The 26,448-nt window shown below is 37.7% G+C and overlaps 1 protein-coding gene and 1 long non-coding RNA gene across 3 annotated transcripts in view; both read left to right on the top strand.

Moving 5' to 3' along the window:
• The first annotated feature begins 1,061 nt into the window (after positions 1-1,061).
• Positions 1,062-10,096, top strand: LOC149083663 (uncharacterized). The gene is made up of 4 exons (XR_016192923.1): positions 1,062-1,136; positions 3,334-3,435; positions 5,349-5,489; positions 9,917-10,096. It is a non-coding gene; the product is annotated as an uncharacterized LOC149083663 (long non-coding RNA).
• Positions 10,097-24,430: 14,334 nt separating this feature from the next.
• The window catches only part of tutl (immunoglobulin superfamily member turtle), a 320,969-nt gene continuing 318,951 nt past the window's right edge, over positions 24,431-26,448 (top strand). For both annotated transcript variants that reach the window (XM_089234150.1, XM_089234149.1), the window contains exon 1: positions 24,431-25,451. In XM_089234150.1, coding sequence (XP_089090276.1) covers positions 25,388-25,451 — 64 coding nt within the window. In that variant the 5' untranslated portion in view covers positions 24,431-25,387. The remainder of the gene's footprint in view (positions 25,452-26,448) is intronic.

The raw sequence follows: 26,448 nt of genomic DNA, 5'->3' as shown, positions 1-26,448 counted from the left end.
AAAACTGCTATAAGCTCCTTCGTCAACCATCTTGAATCAATCACTTCCGTTCAACCAACGTAACCAGTGACGACTTCCGGAAAGAAGAGGGGGATTATCGGCATAAACTTAACGACATGTGAACGGTTTGTAGCGAAAATCCCCGTTACCGGGAACTTCCCGGGATGTTTTACTGTACACGTGAACGGGGTTCAAGTGTTCTGGAACCGTGTCCTGGGTCATTTAAGTGATCTGAAAATGTGCCACGGGCCACTTAAATGTTCTGGAATTGGGACACTTAAGCTATCTGTAAATGTGCAGCTTAGTTCATTTTTACAAAATTAGGTGTTTGAGGAGGGCAGACCGCATCAGGGGGGGGGGGGGTTGAAGGTTGCTTACGTCATCAACCACCCTTTTTTGAAGATATGAACTATTTTAAGCTGCTGACGGGGGGGAGGGGAGTCAGTGCTTCGCTGACCTTTGCTGACGAAGGGGGGGGGGTCGAAAAATGACAGAAAATCTGCTGATGTAATACTTGAATGCCCCCCTCCTCAAAAAGCTCTATTGTGTCGAATCACCCACTATCACTAGTTTCTTGTCCAATATCATACAATATCTTCGTCATTTTCAATCGCATTTTCTTGTATGGGCCCCAGGGCCAACAATATTGTATAAATAAATAAATAATAAATAAAGATTGTCATTTCCTCTAATGGTTAATTTTTTTTCTCTCGGAGGAGATACAATCTGTATATAAATAACAACGTTTAAAATACGCACCTGCGAGTTTAAACGTCCACGTGATTTTCCACATGAGTCAAGTAGTAAATATTGAAATAAAAAAAATGAAAAAAAGAGGGCGTTGGTAGCAATTGTTCGGATAGAAATTTCGAGATATTATTTCCTTTCGCGTGTGAAATTGACGTGAACGTAGACGAAAGTGTTAAACATCTGGTAGAACGACGCGGTTTTTTGGAAATTGACATCTCGGTGACATCTCTGTGTATTGTTGTTGTCGTATGATGTTTGTGTGCATATACATGTGTATGTATATATATATATATATATACATTGCAACATCTGTCGAATGTCGTTATAAATAGTGTGGCAGTCATATCTCTGTCTGATACATCCGTTTGCTGACACGTTTCAAAACGGTAAGTGTTCTTGTACCTGGTTTCCCCCTCCATGGCGTATTTGTGGAAGTGTGAATGCGACATGAATCTTAGCATGTTTCCTATACTCGGTTGTAACGACATCTCTGCTTTAACGCCAATGATTGGCGGTTTCGGTGATCCTCATAAATAGGGATAGGATTTTGTTTTTTGATCGACAGAAATATGCTCCATAAAAAATTCATTTATGCCCTGAAAAAATTCAAAATATGCCTTTATAAATGTGCTGACCATATTTCTTTAAGGAAATTACAGGAAATCTCGCCAATCATTGACCAAAATGATCCCAAAGGCACGCAAATAAAATTGCCAATTGTCGCTAACGTCGCCGAAAAATAGCCAACCACTGCCGAAAACGACGCCAAAGTTAAGTGAAACTTTGGATTGTTGCTAATATGTCCGAAAAATTGTCAATGTGGGGATATGAATGATGAAAGATAATTCCGAAATTAATGAAAAAGAAAAATTCTAGTTTTAATGAAAGAGATAATTTCAGTTAAAAAATAAATGAAAGAAATAATTCCAGCATTAATGAAAGATAATTCCGAAATTAATGAAAGATAATTCCGAAATTAATGAAAGATAATTCCGAAATTAATGAAAGATAATTCCGAAATTAATGAAAGATAATTCCAAAATTAATGAAAGATAATTCCGAAATTAATACAATTAGTACATTTCAATGGAGAAATTGCCGGGCACGAACTGTGTTATTCACCGAGTCACGTGATTTCGTTGCATTCGATGTCGCTGCCGTCGCGGCGGCTGGTTGCTCCCTCCAGTAATATAAGCTCGATGATTATAACTAGAGCCCGGATTATATGCAAATGTACATGTGCATATGCATTTGCATATTTTGGCCTTTTTCAGCATTAACGCATATAAATGCATAAAATCAAAGTATTTTAAGAATAAATGCATATTTTTTTTTTGAAGCTTTATTTAAGCGCAATCACTATTTTATAAATTTTCAAATATATAAATAATTTTTATAATATTTTCATAACATCATTTTTCCCCTCAGGTGGCATTTAGTAGATTAATAGAGATGTTGAGATGTTTGTAATACAGTCAAATCTCGTTAGTGCGTCGCCCGGTTAACACGTCACTCCGCTTACCGAGTCACTTTTTGGAAGTCCCGATTGTCATCGGGTAGGAATTGGCACAGCTATGGCTTACTCCGTTTAACGAGTCCCCCCGCTTACTAAGTCATATTTTTGCTCTCCCAAGAGTGACTCATTACAAGTACAAGTACAAGTACAAGTACAACGCCACAACAGGCAAATTGCCCAACGAGGTGGCTGACTTAAGACCCTCATAGATCCCCGAGCCATTCCCCCCCCCCCGGAACCCCCAATGAATCGGTACATGCGGGAATGTGCGTGTACGTGTAGTGCAACCTGACGTAAAGGTTTTTTTTTTTTTGTTTCTGTGTAATGCTTGTTATGTGTAGTGCTGCCATCTGCCATCAGTTTTTCTAACTATGAGTGAAGTGTTATGATTGAATGATTTATCGTTGTAGGACTGTTGCTCTCTGTGGCGAGACTTTTTAACGGGGAGATCGGCTCGCATTTGCGCCTTGAAGTTGGGAACCACAGAAAACCAACTTCAGCCGACCGATTAACGAGGTTTGACTGTACTGTATTTTCAAAATGCCAAACTTTTATCTCTCGTAAGGTTTAAGGTTTTTCTCTCTCAGTTTAATGCATATTTTGGAATTTTAAGTGCATATTTTGACATTTTTTAGTGCACATTTTGGCATTTTTAAGTGCTTATTTTGGCATTTTTAAGTGCTTATTTTGGCATTTTAAGTGCTTATTTTGGCATTTTTAAGTGCTTATTTTGGAATTTTAAGTGCCCATTTTGGCATTTTTAAGTGCCCATTTTGGCATTTTTAAGTGCACATTTTGGCATTTTTAAGTGCATATAATCCGGGCTCTCTATAACCATAGATTAAAGATATATATATATATACTATTATTACTCTATGGTTATAACCCATTAGTTATTGGGTCAAATCAAAAGCTGAAAACACTTTTCCGGATCACTTTTTCACAAGGAATCGACACGTGTGCAATTATTGGGCGGTCGGTATTGCCCACCCTGTATAAGACTAAATTATGTGAATCTTTTTCCCATCATGCGAGTGAACACGAGTGTTTTCTTTTTCCGTGTTTAGGTGACGTCAATCAAATTGCGATGAAATACGTGCTGCTGTGTCTAGCGTTTGCTCTTGCCGTATGCATGGCGGACACTGATTATGACCCGAATGTGGCCGTGGGTAAGAAATTAACCCTGATGTTTCTCATGTATTTTATAATGGCGCGAACTGAGACATAACGAGTGACTTCAAAAACCATCGATTATATAAGTTAGCTGCATATTTGGTATTGTATTTATGAGACGTTATTTTTACCGGCAAGATAGCTCCCAGTGATCTTCATACTTCAGTGACAAGATATAAAACCACATAAGGAAGGGGGGGGGGGATATGCGATAGAACCCAACATGTGGTACGCATACCCGCTCGTAATACGTGATGGGCCATTCACGGTTACGATAAAAATAATCATAGATGGCGGGGAAAAAAACCGAGTAAAGTAGTAAAAAGATGCAAAACATTAATCATAGTACAGTATACGGGGAGGTACGCAAGCCTCATAAGAATTTTCGGGAGTAGGCAGCTCTCATACGCAATTCTAGGGGCAAGCAAGCCTCCTCCCCATTTATAGGTATACATAAGCCAACGACGTATTTGTAGGCGTACATAAGCCAACGACGTATTTGTAGGCGTACATAAGCCAACGACGTATTTGTAGGCATACATAAGCCTCCTACACATTTATAGGCATACATAAGCCTCCTACACATTTATAGGCATACATAAGCCTCCTACACATTTATAGGAATACATAAGCCTCCTATACATTTATAGGCATGTATAAACTTCCTACAAGAGGTACGTTCGAATTATATGTATTCCTATGGTGGGTTAGCAAGTATCCTGCACATTTCTCGGGACATGTAAGTTTATTACACATTTATAGGCATACATAAGCCTCCTACACATTTATAGGAATACATAAGCCTCCTATACATTTATAGGCATGTATAAACTTCCTACAAGAGGTACGTTCGAATTATATGTATTCCTATGGTGGGTTAGCAAGTATCCTGCACATTTCTCGGGACATGTAAGTTTATTACACATTTATAGGCATACATAAGCCTCCTACACATTTATAGGAATACATAAGCCTCCTATACATTTATAGGCATGTATAAACTTCCTACAAGAGGTACGTTCGAATTATATGTATTCCTATGGTGGGTTAGCAAGTATCCTGCACATTTCTCGGGACATGTAAGTTTATTACACATTTATAGGCATACATAAGCCTCCTACACATTTATAGGAATACATAAGCCTCCTACACATTTATATGCATGTATAAACTTCCTACAAGAGGTACGTACGAATTATATGTATTCCTGGGGGGGTTAGCAAGTCTCCTGCACATTTCTCGGGGCATGTAAGTTTATTACACATTTTTAGGCACGTACGAACGTCCTACACGTTTCTAGGCATACGCTTTTTTTTTTACCCCAGGCAAACGCCGGATACGTAAGCTTCCGCATATTTCTAGCAGAACACACGTCCCACGCATATCTTGGGGTGCACCCTGCACGCGTATCCTACGTATATCTCGAGTACATATGAGGATGCCTCTTACACATCTCCAAGGGTGCGTAAGCTTCCTACGCGTTTCCCGGTGTACGAACGCTTCCCGCGCATGTCTTGGGGGTACGCCAATTGGATCCAATGGATATATGGAAAGGCTGGGAGCCATTATGTCTGTATTTCCCGCAAAGGGGGAATCTGCATCGAAATGCATAGTAAAGTCGAAACTGCATTTGCGATACCACGCCAATACATGGCGGTAGATTTCGCCTTTTTTTTAGCCGGCATAAGGAAAGCAGGGAAAATCCGTATTACTGTAATTCTGAGACACGCAATGATAACGCTTAGGAAAATCTTTTAAAAAAACGCTATTTTATTAAGAAATTCGTTTCTCAACTGGATCAAATGGTTCAGTTCTTTTTCTTTGGAAGCGTAAATGTAAGCTTACTTCCTGTGAAAAAGTAACCAACGTAACTTTCAAATGTTCTTGTTGTAATTCTGTGTTATTTTAGACGAACCAGCCCCAGAGGGTTTCGATGATGCAGAACAATCGGTGCTCCTCAAAGATCCCAACCAGGTGCTCGAGGAACTGAAACCGGAAGTGCTACTCAAAGATCCAAACCAGGACAATGGCAATGAAAAAAGATCCAAAGGTGACGCAAACGGTTATGACTCTAAAATTATTTCTTAACCCCCAAAGTATTTGAATGTTTGCATCAAACTATGGTGATAGGAAAATAAATGTCAACTTTTCCTTCCATTAAAAACAGTTTTGAGAAATCAATTCTAACTTAATTTCTATCAATCTGTATATACATGTAAAATTAATTTTCCCTGTGTGCGTGTGTTCTCTATACAAATCTACATTTTTAGATCTATCGTCGCCAAATTTTGCATATATACCAAATGGGACCCGAGACTTGAAACGATAGGCTGCTAAGTTTGTCAGAGCTGGGTAAATGCCCGAAATGAGCGAAAAACTGTCGGGCAACAATGGTTTCTGTTCTTCAACAATCACTTTCGGAATGGTTACTTTGGTTAACGTGGCTCCCTAGCAATGCGTTTCGGACGTATATATGCCTTTACAATGGTTCTCCATTTCCCTAATCCTGTCAGTATTATGTATAATAGTTTATTCCTTTATAATGGTTTGACCCTTTTCCCAATCCTCCCAGTAATTGAAGTAAACCCGGGCAGCTCCGGGTATTGTAGCTAGTCTATATAATGTACTATATAAAATTGATTTTCTACGTGTGTGTGTGTGTTCTCTATACAAATATACATTTTTAGATCGCCAAATTTTGCATATATACTAAACGGGACCCGAGACTTGAAACGATAGGCTACTTTAAAAGTTTGTTAAAGCTGGGCAAATTCCCAAAATGAGCGAAAAACTGCCTGACAACAATGGTTTTTGCGCCTCAATAATCACTTTCGGAATGTTTACTCTGGTTAGCGTGGTTCCCTAGCAATGCGTTTCATACATGTATATGTCTTTACAATGGTGTGCCATTTCTTTAATGCTGCGAGTATTATGTATTATAGTTTATATGCCTTTATAATGGTTTGGCACTTTTTCAATCCTCCCCCGCCCCCCGGGTTTTTATTTATTGCTTTTTTAGCAATAAATTCAAATTTCATAGAGTGTTTTGAGGTATGAGAATTTTCTTTGGATATGAAATAATATGAAATGTGTTTAGTTTTCACGTTTAACTGCACAAAAATTAATCTCGTCTTTTCCCATCAAAATCAATCGTTTGGAAAATTTCGTTCCCATGTCTTTTTTACATTTTACAATCGCGTGGAATATTGTGCATTTCAAGTGGAATAACTAGCAAAGTTGAGCATTCAAGGAATTTCAGTCTACCCTGTGCACAGGGTTACCTTTACTAGACTCGAGGCCCTGTGCCAAAATGATAAACAGAGACCCCCCCCCCCCGCCTTACCGTTAGCTCCGATTTTCTTCTTCTGTGAGAGAGAGTGGAAATCTAAAATTCAGAAAATGGAAATCGTGTAATTTCGGGATAAATGCAAGAAATAATTCCAGAATTGATGAAAATTTAGAATTCCAGATTACAAAATTGGAAAAAAAAAACAGCATTAAATGCTGGAAAACCGTTTTACCCGTATATTTAATGCTATTTTCCCCCCAATTTCCCTCCGATTTCCGAATTCGAATATCTCAGGTGAGTATTGCACTTAGAAACGTAGAATTTTTTTTAGTTCTCATCAGGAGCAAAACAAGGCAACAACTTTCTGACTGGGATTTCGGGCAGCACACGGGTTCTTTGTAATAAATGATATTTTCCAAATTGACTTTTCAATTAATATAAATTAGCTAGCTATAATACCCGGTGCTGCCCGGGGTTTCTTCAATTTTTGGGAGGATTGAAAAAGTGACAAACCATTATAAACTATTATAAATTTACCGACAGGATTAAAAAAACCCCATTAATGACAAACCATTGTAAAGACATAAACACGTCTGAAACTCATCGCTAAGGAACCACGGTAACCAAAGTAAACATTCTGAAAGTGATTGTTGAGGCCCAAAAACCATTGTTGCCCTACTGTTTTTCGCCCATTTGGGGCATTTGCCCTGCTCTGACGAACTTTCGAAGTAGCCTATCATTCAAGTCCGACCCAATTTCGTATATCAGCAGAATTTGGCGACGATTGGTCTGAAATTGTAGATTTGTACAAGTTTTCTATTTAACAAAAATAAAAAAAAATTTCTGTTCGAACAAAAAATTGACTGAAAATAAGATAAAATTTCTGAAAATTTCATTTTTGAAAAATTGTGAAAAAATCAAATTTCTTTGAAAAATTGTGAAAAAATCAAATTTCTTTGAAAATTGAGAAAAAATCAAATTTCTTTGAAAAATTGTGAAAAAATCAAATTTCTTTGAAAATTGAGAAAAAATCAAATTTCTTTGAAAAATTGTGAAAAAATCAAATTTCTTTGAAAAATTTTAAAAATAATGCGACATTCATTAAACTTTTTAATTCCCAAAAATATGAACTTCATACAAAAATTTTCATGAAAAAATACTTAAATTTTTTTGAAACAAAGCGTTGCACGGATGCAGGGCCGTAACTAGGCTGAGGCCTCCTGGGGCCCAAGCCGAATGTTAGGCCCAACAAAAGTTTACATTTGTTTCGCCTAATAATAATCTTTTCAAGAGGGGTGCCCCCCTCTCAAGGAAAATTCTATCCCTTGGCCCCGAGAAGGCACCCTACGGCCCTGCAGAGATGCCAAAAATGGGTTGGTTCAGTCGCACTCCTTTAAGGCTTAGGACCGTATAGTCTATTAGGCTGCTATAGTTATACAGCGAAGTCGTTAGTGACGTCACACGCTTAACGCAAATTCTTAACGACCCCCTGTGTAACGCTAACTTCAAAAACTTTATTCTTCCCATCACCCGTCGGCCTGTCGTTATCATTTTCACGGAAAAACTCTCTGGGACGAGGATAGCGTTCGAAAAAAAAGAAACGAACCAATCAGATAATTTTCTCAGCTGCTGATAAGTCAGCATAACTATTAACGAATGCTTCAGCACGTGCGTTGGCATTATTACTATCATATTTTTGTGTTTATTTCATGCACGTTCGTGTGTGTTGCCCCTAATTTTTGTAAGGCACACTATATATTTTTTTTCAATTCATCCGGATTCTTTTTATTTTCGTCAAATGGCTGAGAAAGAGGTATTCTATGCACTATAAAATACAAATACAAGGCCACAACAGGCAAAATTGAGGTGACCAGATGTCCCGTATTTCCCGGAACAGTCCCGATTTTTTCTGGCCATCCCGACTTTTTTTTGTAAAAATGTCCCGGTTTTTCTCGTTTTTTTGCAAAAGGCTACTTGAATTTTAATTCTTCATTCACGTCAAAGATTGAAATGACTTTCCAACTCATGAATTACATTCATGATAATTACAACTATAAACAAAAATATTAATCTCGTGTATCTCTTGGTGAGCGTTTGATTTCGTGGAATTCATTTTAATTCACTGCAATTCGCAAGTAATGTTCGAACAGAAAATGCACTCAAGTATTAAAAAAATTTGTTTGTTGAACAAAAAAAATTTACATCGATTTATTGTACTGTAACTTAGTATATACCTACTAGGTGTGCGTGTGTGTAAGGGTGTTTATTGAAATTACACTTCTGTGTACTATACAGAAAGTAACAATAACGAAAACTTCAATGTAACAGCAAGCGGCCATGTTTATTTCCGTAACGCGACCTCAACGACTGCTTTCCTACCGCGTTATCTAACGCCTGGCATGGCATAGCGATAACGACAATGAAGATCGCTAGTAGCGATTTGAGAAGAAATCAACCTTTAGCTATGGTGACGTGTATCTATCCCCCCCCCCCAACGCACCAAAAACCCCCAAACGCGTTTGAAACGAAGGCATAACCATATCAGTGTGGTTAATCATATTAATTTACCCGCAGACCACGGTTCAGAAAACTTGAATTTTTTTAAACATTTTGGTAAGATAGAATTGCTAATATTGCTAAGATGAATTTAGGAAAGAGAGAGAAAATTCAACTGCGCCCTTGTGGGGAATCGAACGCACGTCCACTCACTTGCCGGGTGAGCTCCCTAGATCACTAGACTGCAAAGGCAACGGATATCTCAATCTTTCCTTGGAGCTCGTGTGCACTAAAAGGGACCGTACATGGACGGTCGGACCTAACTCAGGCCAAAGCTCATAATCGCTGACACTGCCACCAGACAGAGACTTATCCGAGGATCATGTCAAAGCTCCACCCGTTCATGTACGGTCCTGTTCAGTGCACACGAGCTCTAAGAAAAGATTCAGATGTCCGTTTCCTTTGTAGTCTAGTGGTCTGGCGCAAGTGAGAGGACGTGGGCTCGATTCCCCGCAAGGACAGTGAAATTTTTCTCTCTCTTTCCTAAATACATCTTCGCATCAGCCAGCTGTTAAAAACCTTCGTATGGAGAGCGGGGAGTGATATTATCTTCTAGAATAGAATTGCTAACGTTGTACACTAATGTATGCTTCGATGCACAAAAATTTAACCTCTCTTTTTTTTTTATCTAGGCACCGTATAACGGGCTTTGAAGAAATGCCATGATGACGTCTTCCTGGGCTTCAGCGACGACGATGACCACGATCGATCGTCCAATAGAATAGTCATGAATATTTTTTTATAAATATAATGAAAATACATTTCTTAACTTATAGATTCAGTCATTAAAAGAAATTAACTGGAAAAATTTATTCTCTTTTCTTGTGTCATTTCGTCACCAGACACTCTTTAAGACTTTTGAGGGGCGTTTACGCCACTGCTCGCTGAACTTGCTGCTCTTGTGAGCAGTACACGAGAGGACAAGTCACCAAGTCACTGTCCGGTTGTCGGTACATCGAAAATGTTTCGAGTCAAAATTTTTAGTCGGACTCTATCCACTGACCCGGACTCTGAGTTGAAGAGAGCTATGGGCCAATTAATGCTAAAGTCATTTTTCTCTTATTAATTCTAAATTCTAATTACAATAAAACCTCCTCAGATGCGGTCACCCCTCTTTTACGACCAAATAATAATTTCCAGTTATATAATAAAAGTATGCATTTCAAATCCCTGATTAACGGTGACCCCTCTTTTACGGATGAATTTTTTTGTCCCGTCGGTGTCTGCAAAAGAGAGGTTTTACTGTATTTCTAAATTTCAATCGATCCCCAATTTTTCTTTCATTTGTCCTGAATTTTCATCGTCTGTGAATTTTTAAGGATTAAGAAATAAATTCTTTTCCATTCATTTCCAAACTTCGTTCCAAATTTACAATATTTCGGAATTTTCACAAATTCTCATTTTTTATTTTCTTTCAATTTTTATGGATTCTAAAATGATTTCATCCATTAATTCAGAATTTTTGAAAATAACTTTACTTAAGAATATTCAGTAATTTTATGAAAGCTTTTTTCATTAATTCTGGAATTATTTTTGAATTAAAAAAAAAAAAATTCAGCAATTATTTCTTCTATTAATTCAGAATTTTCTTTATTTCTGAATTTAAATGCATTCCTAAATTTTCTTTAAATTTGTTTTGAATATTTATGGCCTCTGAATTTTCATGGATTCTAAAATTATTTATTTTATTTATTCTCAAATTTTTATTAGTTCTGAATTTTCATCAATTCTAAAATTTGCTTTCCTTTTGTTTAAATTTTTGCATTCATTATGTAATTTTTTAAATTTGTTCTGAAATTTTCTTTAATTTATTTCGAATCTTTCTTTCATTTATTCTAAATGTTAATTTTTTTCGAATGTTCATAGATTCTGAAGTTATTTTTTTCATCAATTTCGAATTTTAATCAATTCCGAAATTGTTTCTTCTATCGATACTGAATTTTAATCAATCCCTAAATGTTTTTCTCCTATCGATTCCGAATTTTAATCAATCCCGAAATGGTTTTCTTCTATCGATTCAGAATTTTAATCAATCCCGAAACTGGTTCTTCTATCGATACTGAATTTTAATCAATTCCTAAATGTTTTTCTCCTATCGATTCCGAATTTTAATCAATCCCGAAATGGTTTTCTTCTATCGATTCCGAATTTTAATCAATCCCGAAATTGGTTCTTCTATCGATACTGAATTTTAATCAATCCAAAAATTATTTCTTACATCGCTTCCAAACTTTAATCAATTCCGAAATTGTTTTTTCTATCGATACTGAATTTTAATCAATCCCGAAATGGTTTTCTTCTATCGATTCCGAATTTTAATCAATCCCGAAATTGGTTTTTCTATCGATACCGAATTTTAATCAATCCCTTAATGTTTTTCTCCTATCGATTCCGAATTTTAATCAATCCCGAAATTGGTTCTTCTATCGATGCTGAATCTTAATCAATCCCTAAATGTTTTTTCCCTATCAATTCCGAATTTTAATAAATCCCGAAATGGTTTTCTTCTATCGATTCCGAATTTTAATCAATCCCGAAATTGGTTCCTCTATCGATACTGAATTTTAATCAATCCCGAATTTTTTTCTTTTATCGATTCAGAATTTTAATCAATCCTAAAATTATTTCTTACATCGCTTCCAAATTTCAATGAATTCCGAAATTGTTTTTTGTATCGATACTGAATTTTAATCAATCCCGAAATGTTTTTCTTCTATCGATTCCGAATTTTAATCAATCCCGAAATTGGTTCTTCTATCGATTCCAAATTTTAATCAATCCCGAAATTATTTCTTCCATCGATTCTGAAATTATCTTTCCCCATCGACTTTCAATATCACTCATCATCTCTGAACTTATTTCCTTTATTTATTCCAAACTTTCATTATTTCTGAAAAATCTCATCAATTATTGTGGTTTTTCTTAAATCTAAAACATTTCTCCACCAAAAGTATACATTTGTTTAAATTGATTTTTTCTCCCGATATGCCTACTTTTTTAATGCTGATTTTCCTATCAATTTTTTTACATTGGTGCTCAAGGGAACCCCGGAAAAAAATATTTGGGCCCCGAAGCCCCTGGAATCGTTAAGACGGCTCTGGGTACATAAGAGAGAGAAAGAAATCGTAACCGAACCTTTACACGTCGCACAAAATCCACGGCCACGAATATAATCGTAAAATCCTCATCCACCTCTACACACAGGTCATAAAAATCTTAACCTGGAAAAGGTTTCCCCCATCTTTTGTTTTTGGCATTTATTTCGTTTTTACAAGCTTCCTTTCGTTGAAACTGTTGATGAGATCTAGAGTTCATCGTTTCTCATCGTCGTCAAAGTACCGTATAAGATGTCTATACGATAGGCTCTCATCTCTGCGTTCGAGAGTATTATTATTTACTCTCGGAACATCTTGATATCACACCTGAGTTCAATGACCTCTGTAGACACAATAAGGAATGAATACAGTAGACTCTGGGCTATCGGGTCTAATTTGGCGGAAGGGTGGGCCAGATAACAGAGAAGCCGGATAGGCCGGAGTGCTATAAATACTCACTTCCTATCTCCACCCTTTTACCACCAAACAAAACAAGCTTTTTATACCAAAACCCACTCTTATTCACATTTTCTGACGTCTACGTACTGGCGAGTACTGAACCACTTTACTATCAAGGACGTAATATTGCGTCCAAATGCGTCCAGTGGAATAAATTTAAAGAAGTTCTCTCCGTTTTCTTTCCTCTCTCTCATCATTGCGAAGCTTTGTTTAAAAACCCTATACATTTTTTTTCCTCTTCCTTTTTTTCTATACGCTGATGTGATTTCCCCCCCCCCCCACATATGATGTACCTTTCTACTGTGTTCGTATAGGAGTTAAAGAAAACAGGTAGGGTGAGGGTGAAAAGAGAAATCTTTATACCTACTCTCTTAAGTCATGTGTCCACACTTATATACAAAGTCGTGCAACGAATCGCTCGATTTGTTGAGCGACAAGTCGCAGAACATGGGTTGCGTGATTTTGTATATGAGTGCGGGCGTGTTCTGCGACTTAGACGTGCGACTTTTGTCTATGAAAAGTCACAGGTCTAACCAGATTATTTGTTCTTCCTAAGACTGATAACATCATTGACATCGATTATTATTATTATTATTATTATCGATTATTAACATCGCTCCTCCTGTTCACTGAAAGAGTTAATGAAGTTATTGGTATTACTAACTACTTTCGGTGTGTAGTATGCAAAAGTATTGTGCAGTAAACTACTTCACAGGGTGAATTTTAATAATCAACCAATCAATTAGAATTTTTTTGCTATGAATGTGAATGCCTGTGAAATTATTTTTATGGTGGAATTCAGAACCCCGATTCAGAAGAGATGATAACGACAGCATAAATATGGCAGTCCCCGTCGATAATACTACCTCTCATACAGCGATATAACTCCCTCTACAAAATATTTTTTCTTTGTCGGCAGAGTATCGTTAAATCGAGTTTTCACTGTATTTATCATTCTCCATTTTTCCATTCAAAAATAAACAAAATGGGGGAAAAAAACTCTCAATGCCTTAATGATTCTTTAATGAATACCCTTCGTTAAAAACTCTGTACATAATGAAATCGGTTCCGTGTTGGCTTTGAAATACATAATTACATTTCAAAGCCAATTGTATGTGTGTGTATTATATATTGCATTTCTTTATTGGAATAGTGATGTCATTTATTGTAAACATCTGTAAATGACGTTTCCAGGGATGCTTACACATGTGCCCTGATTTCTAAGTTTCGTAATCTGAGATGGTAACCCTAAACTTCTAGGAGGCAAAATTCTGCTGGCATCTTGTGTTTTAATAAGAATTTTGACAGTAAAATAAAAAAAAAAATGACTGTGTCAAACGCTTTGACAACATCTAAAAATTTTTTTATAACGCCTTTTAAAAATAAAAAAATATATTCACACGTTTCTTTCTTTCCTTCTTTGTTTCTTGTCGTCTCATTTTCTCGCCATTTTGTTTTCCAGAATAGTTTGAAGTTTTGAAAAGGAAAGTATCCATTTCTCATTCTTTATTTTTCCATTCAGAAATAAACAAAATGGGAGGGGGGGGGGAGAGAGGAAGAAAACACCCAATGCCTTAATGATTCCTTAACGAATGTTTTACAACAAACGAATGTTTTATTGGGATGGTTGTGACGCCACCTGTTGTAAACATCTGTAAGTAGCGTTTCCAGGGATGCTTGTACATGCGCCCTCATTTCTTCCGAGTTTCGGAATCTGATCCGGCAACCCTAGAGTTCTAGAAAGTTCAAAATTCTGCTGCCTTATGGTGTGTTGTTAAGAATATTAACAGTAAAAAAAAAAAAATTTGATTGTGTCAAATACTTTGGCAACATCTAGAAACTTTTTTGCAACGCTTTCTAATATGAAAAAAATATTCGCGTGTTTCTTTACGTGACACGTTTCTTTCTTTCTTCACCATTTTGTTTTTCCTAGAAGAGTTTGAAGTTAGGGGGGGGGAAACAAAAAAAATATATCTATTTCTCAAAACACGTCTTTACCAGTAGTATCCGGCCTGGACTTGGTACTTCCCTTTGGGTGAACCATTTTAGCTTGTTTTGTTGTTCGGGGGTTTTTGTGGACGTGAAGTCCTCGGTGTTGTGTAAAGGCATCGGGGTGGCTGTGAGGCAACCCTCTTCCTTTACCTTACCTTTAAGTCATCCAGCCTGTCTCATCTTGCTCCCTCCTACTTTTCTTTTTCGTTCCCAGAGTGAGTGAAGCCTTAGGATGTGATTTCCCGAGGGAATTCCCTACACACACATACACAAAAAAAAAAGCGCAATTCTTTTGTTTATTTTTATTTATTTATTTTTCGTTTCCCCTCCCGGAATGTTTTCCCGAGAGGTTTTTGTGCCGGTGCATTACCCGCTTACTTTGTCCGGGGGATAAATAAATTCAAGAGACTAAAGCCCAACCCCCCCCCCCCCCATCCCTCACTGTGTACCTTTTCCTCTTCCGTCTTTATATTCTTTTTCCGCAACAGATAAAGACCTCGTTGTAAAGCTCTTACTTTACTGACTGACATTTTATTTAGTCGTCTCGTGGTCCATCTATACTGGCTCGGTATTGCGCAAGTGGCCTTATTGGGAGGGTATAAGATCTACGGCCAATGGTGATTTTTGTTCTGGGAGAAGCTATGGTTTAAATCAGTTGAGAGGATAAGTGCGATCGAAGTAGGAATGTAAGGGAAGGAGAAAGGCACGGGGGGGAATATATCATGCTTCCTATTGGTTGTGATGAAATGAAAAGATGAAGAAGGCCGTGGGAAAAAAAAGTGCGTGGTAAATTTTACAGAACCCGAATGGGATGCGATTTTTGTTCACGTTACATCAGTATGACATTTCATTTTCAAAAAGGCGATTTGAGAAGATGTGGTCAACTTCTCACTGCTCAAGGGCCAACATAATGGGCTGCAACGTCGCGGGCTGTACCAGGGACAACACTCTGGTGTATAAGTCGTGCCATAAAAATAACAAAGAAAACTAGAATATTTGTGTACACCATGAGAAATGTATTGAAAAACGGGCATTTTAGTCGTTAAAGTTTTACCCTGGGCTCCCCCCCTCCCCACTTCTCCATTCTTTTTTTCTGGTTCCCAGCTAGTAGATTCAATGCATCAAAGATTACTGTTTCTTCTGCAAATTAGTCCATTCAATTACATCCCTAGCTTGAATTTTACCGACAAAATTTTTTTCTACATTTTTCTGCAATTATTTTTATCCTTTACTCCTGATTTAGGAACCCGGGGTGGGGGGGGGGGCTCGCGAGTCAAATAGATGCTCAAGAACACGCACCGATAGACTTCGAGAGGAGTTTTATTATTGGGATGGAAAGCGTGCCGAAAGCCAGTCATTCAGATAGTATTGACTATGTGGAATGGGTAAGCCTGTGCTGGTGCCAAGATAAAACGAACTAGCTTCACCAAACAGACTACCTGTGGATGTGAAAGGATGCTCACACGCACCACTACCTGCTGGTCTTGTGTGTCCATGAGATTACAAAGAGCCAGATTTGCGGTACATGTAATCTTATTACATGAGTCGCCTTCTTGGAATAAAATATCGGTGTTTTGGTTTGAGAAAGTTTCAGTCGGCTTCAACGTGGAATGCCACCAACCTGCTATGTCGAAATTTCGAGATGACTGCTGCTCTGTTTTCGACACAAAAGAATCATTGTGTTTGGGTGTGGAACTCTCTTGTTCAACGTTCAATATGAAGCAGACCAGCCCACGTGACGCATTTTTGTACTGGAATTATTAGGGTCTGCGTAGCCTGGTGGGTTGTAATTTCGAGATGTCATTGTGAGTTGGCATCCACTTCGAAAAAGTTTCGTCACTGCGAGCAGAACACCAAATATGCATTCAGCTAGAAATGCATAGGCCACAAAAAAAAGAAAGCAACTTGCCCATCGAGGTGACGGAAAGAAATTGTGTAAAAATTTGTCCATGGGCAAACTTTAAAAACGATAAGTGTGTACGAAAACGCAGTGTGATGAGAACATAGCTGAACACTATATCGACACTAGAAATAATGAATGTCAATATTAGTCTGTTAATTAGGTCTGCTGTGGAAAATAATGGCTTGAAAGTAATAAGAAAATCAATTTAATACACAGTAATTTTACCTTGACGCGGGCCATACAAAGTCACCTAGAGGGCCAGATGTTGGCTACAAGAAACGTCAAATTCGATTAGAACTCAGTTATTTTTATGAATTGAATGAACTCAACTCATAAGAATGGTTGAATTGAATGAACGCAACTCATAAGAATGATTGAATTGAACTCTTATGAATTAGAACTCAATTGAAACTAATTCAGTTCCTTGAACGTGGAGACACCGTCAGCACTCAGCCCAATGCAGGGCATCACGCAAATCGTGCAATAAAGAACAAACGTTCTGAAATCTTGAGTGCGGTTGTTGCGGTTTTCTGCAGGAAAAGCGCAAGAAAATTGAACGTCAAATTTCACTGGAAAGTACTGCTACTTCGGAAAACGCAATCGCATCTCGTAAACATTCCTCTCAGGGGCCTTTCAACGGACATGTGCATGTCGTTAATGTGTCGCGTGTGTGTCCTATACCTATCGTGACGTTTGTTTCTGAGGAATTCTTGTCATTTGTTCAAGAGATGTGGTGCCACCTACCTTACATATTTGGAAGTGAACAACACGGCAGGTTCTGTAGTTGTATCACGAGTAACCTTTGTCAAAGTTTTATTGGAAAGTGATTTGAATGCAGCAAGTGTAATTCTCAAATTTTAGACCGAATTTTTTTATACAGAGTGTTTTGGCGTATATTAATGTTCGGTCGATGCTTCGTTATATTTACAAATCAAAAGTTTTTGACTTTTTTGACTAATGTATTAATGTGACACCATGTATTATTCGTAATTCTTTTGTATCTTTTCATAATTACATTGTTGTCTCATATGTGCACATGTGACATCATATACTCATATGTGTACAAATATATAAGATTGTATAATTAGTTTTCGTGGGCCCCACTCGTGGCCTGCAGGTGATAAGCGTCTCTGCACCTGCCCATGTTCCCCCCATATCTTTCTATTGATATATCATTTTATGTACAACAAGTGGGGAAGTGTGTGTGTGTTTGGGGGGGGGGGTGACGTTGTATGGGGGGGGGTCCTGTTGCTGGTTGGCTTGTGGCTTGGTGTGGGTGATTTGCTGGTGTTGGATGTCGTTGGATTTTTCCACCGTGGCCCACGTCTCCTGAGACGGACCAGCTTATATCCCCTAGGGGGACAGAGCGGGGGTCACGGTTGGTGTGGTACGTGGTTATTTTGATTGTAGTAACATGCGCGAATTTTAACTGTTGTAGGCTTGATTGTTTTCTGTGCAGAAAACCAACTTTAGCCGACCGTTATCGGTTTCGATTATGAATCTTCACGATGTAATTCCATCACGAGGCCCACGTGAGATAGCGGTTACCGGAAAGTACTGGAACACCCACCCCACAGCCCGTACCTGATCTTCTGAGAATTTCGAGAGTCTGTTCAGAGCGCGAATGCGAGCCGGTCTCACATTAAAAAGTTTTTTTTTGCAAAGAGTAATCAGACCTTCAACACGATAAACGTGACCATGACAGCTTCTCTTTCTTTCGTTTCTTGTATGGAAGGAAGACATATGGTGGCACTTCTCAACCACGAAATGCGCATGATCAGTTTAGCGTCACACACACACATATACGCACAGCCCGTACGCAACACTTCCTGTTGATTCATTGGAAATTGCTCAAAGGAATGTTTACGAGCAGCATGTTTCATATTAAATAACCTGATTTTTTCCCCCCTACTAGTTTTTCCTCGAGGAATCACGTGTGTGATTGTTTGGCTGTCGATAGTATCCATACTGTATACGGAAAAGGAAGTATTCTCGCAACTAGAACTCTTATCAACATACATTTTTAAAACATTACAAAAATACAGTGTTTTTATTGAATAGGATTTTATGGAAGTAGTTTCAAGAGAGACGAGAGAATTCGAGTACGTTTGGTACCTCGAATTCAAAGCATGATAAATGCACACAGAAAACCTCTCATTGAAGTTTATTTCACTACGCTCAGCATGCAGGGTGTCCCGTAAGTGCTAACGTGGCGTTTATCTCATCAACCATGGTTTCGCAAACTTTTAGTTCCATTGCCTCGTTCAGCAGCAATTTTTTTTCCTTTCATCGCTCCCCAACTCAAGTGAACCCATGGGATCCTATGTTAAGTGTCCGTAGCTTCTATCGCCCACCAGGGGGCGATATTTCCAACTTTGGGAAACACTGTTATCAACCGTCCGTCGTAGAAGTATTGTTTAAATTTTGAAAAACATGCTCAAAAGCCGTTCAAAAATTACCCTGTACCAGTTTTAAGTGTGAAAATACAGTGTGTAACAAAATGAAAAAAAAAAAAACCTAAATTTTTATACGGTCCCCACGCCCTCTAACTTCCAATTAGAAAGTCGTTACCTTCCCTCTCCTGAGTCCAACAAAAAAAGAAAACCCAAGTTTCCAAGTGCAATATTCGCTGAGATATTCGAATTGGAAAATCGGAAAGAAGTAGAGAAAGGACGGCATAAATGAGGAAAAAGAGCGTTTTCCGTTAGTTTTTGCTGTTCTTTCATAATTTCTCTCCGATTTTTTAATTCAAATATCTTAGCGAATATTGCACTTGGGCGCATGGAATTTTTTTTGGAGATACAGGGCAACAACTTTCAGCAGTTAAGAGGACAAGGGGATCGTTTACAAATTTAGATGTTTTTTATTTTATAACACTCTAAATATTTTCACTCTCAAAACTATTTCACCAAACACCAACTCTGGCCATATCGCTATATTGCAATTTATTGTCGTTAATGAGATGAGTTGGAAACTAAGGCGCTATCTATAGGTGGTCGCAGGGCCGTCTTAAGAGCATCACTGCCCCCCCCCGGGCCAAGTGATTTTTTTTGAAGCCCTACCTGGCAAATTCTCGAAAAATTCAACTACTTCTCATTTTTTGAGGCCCCTATTCTCTCGAGGCCGCCGGGCCACGCCCGGGTGGGCCCATGCGTTAAGACGGCACGGCACTGGGTGGTCGTCAGGTAAAATATCTTATCTATATCCTCCGTCGGGTTTGAACCAGGGACCGTGACAGCATCATGCCGTTCTGGAGCTCTCTCTCAAAACTGATACTGGGTAACTTTTGAACGCATTTCGAGCATTTTTTTTAACTTGTATCATAAACTGAAGAGCCAAAAAAAACTGGCACAGGCATGCGTATGCAAATAAAGAGATATGGAACCAATCAGAGTATGGCGCTGCGGTCGGCAACACCTAACACAACAAGTGTCTGGCATAATTGTTAGATCGGTTACTGCTGCTACAATGGCAGGTTATCGAGATTTAAGTGAGTTTGAATGTGGTGTTATAGTCGGCGCACGAGAGATGGGACATAGTCTCCGAGGTAGCGATGAAATTTGGGTTTTCACGTACGACCATTTCACGAGTGTACCGTGAATATCGGGAATCCGGTAAAAAATTAAATCTACGGCATCGCTGCGGCCGGAAAAAGATCATGCAAGAACGGGACTGACGAGAATCATTAAACGTGACAGACGTGCAACCCTTCCGCAAATTGCTGCAGATTTCAATGCTGGGGCATCAACAAGTGTCAGCGTGCGAACCATTCAACGAAACATCATCGATATGGGCTTTCGGAGCCGAAGGCCCTTGTTTGCGTACCCTTGATGACTGCACGACACAAAGCCTCGCCTGGGCCCGACAACACCGACATTGGACTGTTGAGGACTGGAAACACGTTGCCTGGTCTGACGAGTCTCGGTTCCAATTGCTTCGAGCTGATGGACGTGTACGGGTATGGAGACAACCTCATGAATCCATGGACCCTACATGTCAACAGGGGACTGTTCAAGCTGGTGGAGGCTCTGTGATGGTATGGGGCGTGTGCAGTTGGCGTGATATGGGACCCCTGATACGTCTAGATACGACTCTGACAGGTGACAGGTACGTAAGCATCCTGTCTGATCACCTGCACCACTTCATGTCCATTGTGCATTCCGACGGACTTCGACAATTTCAGCAAGACAATGCGACACCCCACACGTCCAGAATTGCTACAAAGTGGCTCCAGGAACACTCTTCTGACTTTAGACACTTCCGCTGGCCACCAAAATCCCCAGACACGAACATTATTGAACATATCTGGGATGCCTTGCAACGTGCTGTTCAGAAGAGATCTCCACCCCCTCTTACACCTACGGATTTATGGACAGCCCTACAGGATTCATGATGTCAATTACCTCCAGCACTAATTCAGACATTAGTCGAGTACATGCCACGTCGTGTTGCGGCACTTCTGCGGGCTCGCGGGGGCCCTACACGATATTAGGCAGGTTTACAAGTTTTTTTGGCTCTTCAGTGTACCCCTACGACGTACGGTTGATGAGATAAAGATCGCCTTAGAGGACAGACACACTGTATAAAAGTACCCTAATCAGTTGTTGTAACTTGCAATTAATCTGAAATTGGAGAAATTATTGAATATCTCAACAACAGACAAGACAGAAAGAGATTCTCTTTTACTTTAAAGAAAAAATCTATTAAAAATAACATCGAGGAACACGTTGATCCTAAAATAACCTCCAGGCTAAAGAGATCTTTAAATAAATTTAATTGATTTTTAGATCCGATTTTTGAGTTCAAATTAGTAAGCAAATAACTGTTTCTAAATATGGCTATTCATTTTCATGGAAAAAATTGTATCATTCTTCTATTTTTTTCCCCTCATTATAAAAGCCCTTGAGGGTTAATTTTTCGTTTTGAAAGGAAGCGAAATCCCAAAAAACACGAATAAAAGGGATTTTTAGAATTCAGTTTCTCTCTCGAAATATGTCAAGGGATTGTGATCAGTCATAACAATAAAAATGTCGGATTCTTCATGACTGATTGAACTGATCTTTGAATACGTTCTATGTTGTGAGTATTCTGCGTGCAGTAACGATATATTATCGTAATATGTTACGGATAATTTTAAATTTTTTGGAACAAAAGAATAATTTTTTAAAACAGAGGAATAATTTTTCGAATGTTTTCAAAAATATTCGTATAAAACAGCGTTTGTAGAGTACAATACAGTGTAATAATGGGAAAATGATGGACAGATGGTGGATATAACGCAAGGCCATAACGATAGGGGGCGGGAATTGGGGGTCTGGTCCACCCCCCCCCCCGCAAGCAGGCCCGTCATTTAGGGGGGGCCGTTGCCCCCCTGGCTTTTGAAAATACACTACAAATGGTATATATATACAAATATATATATATATATATATATATGCGTACCTTTAGTACATGCTCTTTGCCCCCCCCCCCCCGGAAAAAGTTGATATGACGGCCCTGCCCGCAAGGTGAAAAAATGTCTAAATAAAGCGGAAAAGATGGACAAATTTATTGTTCTATCACTTTGGTCCCCTCCGAAATGAAAGTGGTCCCCCTTCGACTTTGAATCCATTATACTGTACTGCGAGGGGGGGGGGGTTATTTAACCTTTCAGACATTGCGGGCCAAAATAAAAAATTCAAATGCAGCCCTCAAGCTAATAAGCTATTCTATGGAATCTAAATTTTCACTATGGCAATTTAACGGGTGAGTAAAGCGAGGGCTCCGAGTCAAACCAGGGGGGACCCTATATTATATATGATAGTTTTATTTTTTTCTGAGATTATTTTTTCCATATAATCATTTCGATTATTCCTCTGGAATGTTTTCTCATTAAATATGGAGAACTTCATTAACTATGGAAAGATATCTTTCAGAAATTCCAAAATTATTTATTATTTTTGAAATTATTTCTCATTAATTCTCTCTCTCTAAAATTGTTTCTCACTGAAGATTATTTTCGACATTTCTATGAATTCTGTACCGATGTAAGCCTCTTACTCGCCGGCGGGCCATTGAAAAAAAGCTTTGAGGGATCACGTCTGGTCTGCAGGCCATGCGTTGAAGTACCATGCTGTACTGTATATAGAACCAACAAAATAGCAACTATGATCGCATGGTATTTGCTCAATTAAATTCCAACAAGATGGTAAATATGATAGCATGATGAATAACAGAATTACTTAAAAGAAAAAGCAAAATTTTTACCGTCCAAAATTTTTCTTACTGATTAATTCACCTCTACTGAGGGGAAAATTTGTTATTGTCCAGAATTTTTCTCCATTATTAATTCCCTTTCACTGAAGGGACAATTCTCTATATTGTCCTCAAATTTTCTCTGTTATTAATTTACTTCTACTGAGAACAAAATTTTTATAGTCCAAAATGATTCTTCCTTATTAATTCCCTTTCACTGAAGGGACAATTCTCAATTTTCCAGAATTTTTCTCCATTATTAATTCTCTTTCACTGAAGGGGAAATTCTTTATATTGTCCTCAAATTTTCTCTGTTATTAATTCCCTTTCACTGAAGGGACAATTCTCTATATTGTCCTCAAATTTTCTCTGTTATTAATTCCCTTTCACTGAAGGAACAATTCTCTATATTGTCCTCAAATTTTCTCTGTTATTAATTTACTTCTACTGAGAACAAAATTTTTCGTCTCATCATTTAGTCCAAAATGATTCTTCCTTATTAATTCCATTTCACTGAAGGGACAATTCTCAATTGTCCAGAGAATTTTTCTCCATTATTAATTCTCTTTCACTGAAGGGGAAATTCTTTATATTGTCCTCAAATTTTCTCTGTTATTAATTCCCTTTCACTGAAGGGACAATTCTCTATATTGTCCTCAATTTTTCTCTGTTATTAATTTACTTCTACTGAGAACAAAATTTTTATAGTCCAAAATGATTCTTCCTTATTAATTCCCTTTCACTGAAGGGACAATTCTCAATTGTCCAGAATTTTTCTCCATTATTAATTCCCTTTCACAGAAGGGACAATTCTTCACATTGTCTCTTCAGATTTTCTCTGTTATTAATTTACTTCTACTAAGAACAAAATTTTTATACTCCAAAATGTTTCTTATTAATTCACCTCTACTGAGGGGAAAATTTGTTATTGTCCAGAATATTTCTCCATTATTAATTCCCTTTAACTGAAGGGACAATTCTTTATTGTCCAGATTTTTTTTTCCGAATCTATTGGAGGGGGAGGGGGATTGCAATTTACATTGCCCTCAATTTTTCTATGCTATTAATTTACTTCTACTGAGAGCAAAATTTTCATGGTCCAAAATTTCTCTCCGCTATCAATTCACCTACAAAGAGGGACCAATTTTTTTTTTTCCCTTCAAGTAACGGAGGACGATCCTCACTCACTCACTCACTCACTCACTCACAACAGTACTTCCACAGCCATTTGACAGATCGATACGACAGGCCCCCATCGATCTCATCCAACAGTCACTAGATGGCAGCACGCTACCCACGCAACCTCCAGATCCGGGTATAAATCCCGTTCCTCCCCTGTCCTCCCCCACCCCCCCGGGCTTTTATGTTCAGAGTGCGACACCTGTTCGGTGTGTGTGTGTGTGTGTGCGCGCGTGTTTTTTCTTTCCATTTCATTCCTTTCCCCCCTCTGTTCTTTCTTTTCCTGTTCGGGGGGCCCCCTCAGAATTCTGCGTCGCCTCCAGAGCTCTGCAAAAATATCCCTTTTTGCGAGAGTGTACTGCAGTAAATCGGCGTAAAAGATGGCTATCCCGATGGCTCCGTCGACGTGTTTTCTTCGAAGAAGATGATGATGTGTGCTCTGTTTTCCTGATATCGTGATAAAGCCATTTTCCGTATTACAATCGTATAATCGTAAATACGAGGTTTTATTGAGGAAATTGGATCGGTTTTTTTATTTCTGGTTTTTCTTTTGTTTGTTTGTTTTTTTTTTTTGTTTTTACCTAATTTCGGGATCTCGAAACATTTACGAGATTTTAGTTTTTATTTTTGATTTATTTATTTATTTATTTATTCAGGAGTGTTTGTGGATTTTTCTCTGGAGTGTGTTGGAAAAAAATGTGTGTGTGTGAGATGAGAAGAATCTCCTGATCACAACGGGGGAAAACTCTTGATTCGTTGATGCAAGAAATACGGTTTTACAGGGGATTTCAATTCCCAATGAAACCGTCGCAGAACGGCATCCACCACCACCAAAATCAGCAGCAGCAGCAGCAGCATTTCATGGTGGAGGTTCGCTTCACTGTTAGGTCGGTTGCTTTACAAAAGAACGAATCTCCAGAGTTCTCTGCTGTAGTTTGATAATCCGAGTGCGGTCGCGAGTCCAACCCATCAGCGAAATTATATCGTTTCCGATCGTTATTTTTTTTTTTTGATTTGTTATCTGTTATCCCGGATCTATATGGAATTCTAATTGTTATTACGATAAAGTGGAGAGAAATGACGAACAACAGACTCCGTGGATAAAACAGATTTTCTTCTCTGAAGAAATTTACCTGGATATTTAAAAGAAAAATTAGATAAATTTTTTTTTTTCCGGAGAGAGAAGAAGTGTTATATATAGAAAAAACAGAAGAAGCGGGATCACGATTCACATAGATGAGATGATTTTAAAGGAAACATGCCAGATCCTGGCGTTTTTCTCGTGTCTGCTGGTATGCAACTTAGGTAAGTTTGATGAATTTTCGATAATTATTGCATTTATTGTCATTATTTGATGCTGTGATTATCGATTGTATGACTCGAATCACTGGATGTACTTGGAGTTAGGCTAAAGGATCCTTTTTGAAGTCAATTTATTTCCAATTTTCGTCGAAAAATATATTATCAAAAATATTAAATATTATGTGTTAACGTAATATATAAAAATTGGTAGTACTGGGAATATTACAATGTATCTGAAAGTTATTGATTACTTTTTATCGATTAGTTGAAATGGAAATATATAAATTTAAAAATCGAATTGTATTTAAGTAAATGTAGAATAAAAAGGCTTCCGCATGCAGATTTTTTTTTAATATATTTAATTATACTACAGTAAAAATTTATTTTTAGATATTATCGATTAAATTTCCTAAATTGTGAACGTATAAATTTTCTTCATTTACAAAAAACTAAGAAATGAATTTTTCCAGCACATTTAGTCTTGAAATTGATATGAAAATTAAATAAAATTTTAGTAAGTCTATCAAATAATGGAGTTTATGTTGTAGTCCGTGGGGGAGGGGGGATATACAGTGTAGAAAATTTTATTCGGAACTAGAAACACACTAATTTACAATTAATTAATATTTGATTAATTACTAAACTCTTAGATTATATTACATAGAAAAACAATCAATGATAGATCAATGTTCAATCAATAAATCAGATGCGCCTGTTTGATATAGCGATTAAAATATGTAGAGTAAAAAATCGAATTTTAATTAGTTATTTAAATAAATATGAAATAAAAGTGCGTTCGTGTGGATCTCTTATCCATCTATTGTGTAAGTTTTATAACATAATATTTAGTAATATAGATTTAATTCACTAAATTGAGAGCATATAAATTTTCTTTAACAAAAAAAAAAAACACTAAGATTAATTTTTACAAGCATATTTAGACTTAAATTTACATGAAAATTAAATAAAATTTTAATAACTGAAAATAGTGGAGTTGATG

The sequence above is a fragment of the Pholcus phalangioides genome, unplaced genomic scaffold, assembly GCF_987345545.1.
Source record: "Pholcus phalangioides strain wild (caught in Gottingen) unplaced genomic scaffold, Ppha-v1.0 ptg000008l_1, whole genome shotgun sequence".
Classification (NCBI taxonomy): domain Eukaryota; kingdom Metazoa; phylum Arthropoda; class Arachnida; order Araneae; family Pholcidae; genus Pholcus; species Pholcus phalangioides.
Note: the sequence above shows the minus strand (reverse complement) of the source record. Positions and strands in the feature narration are given on the sequence as shown.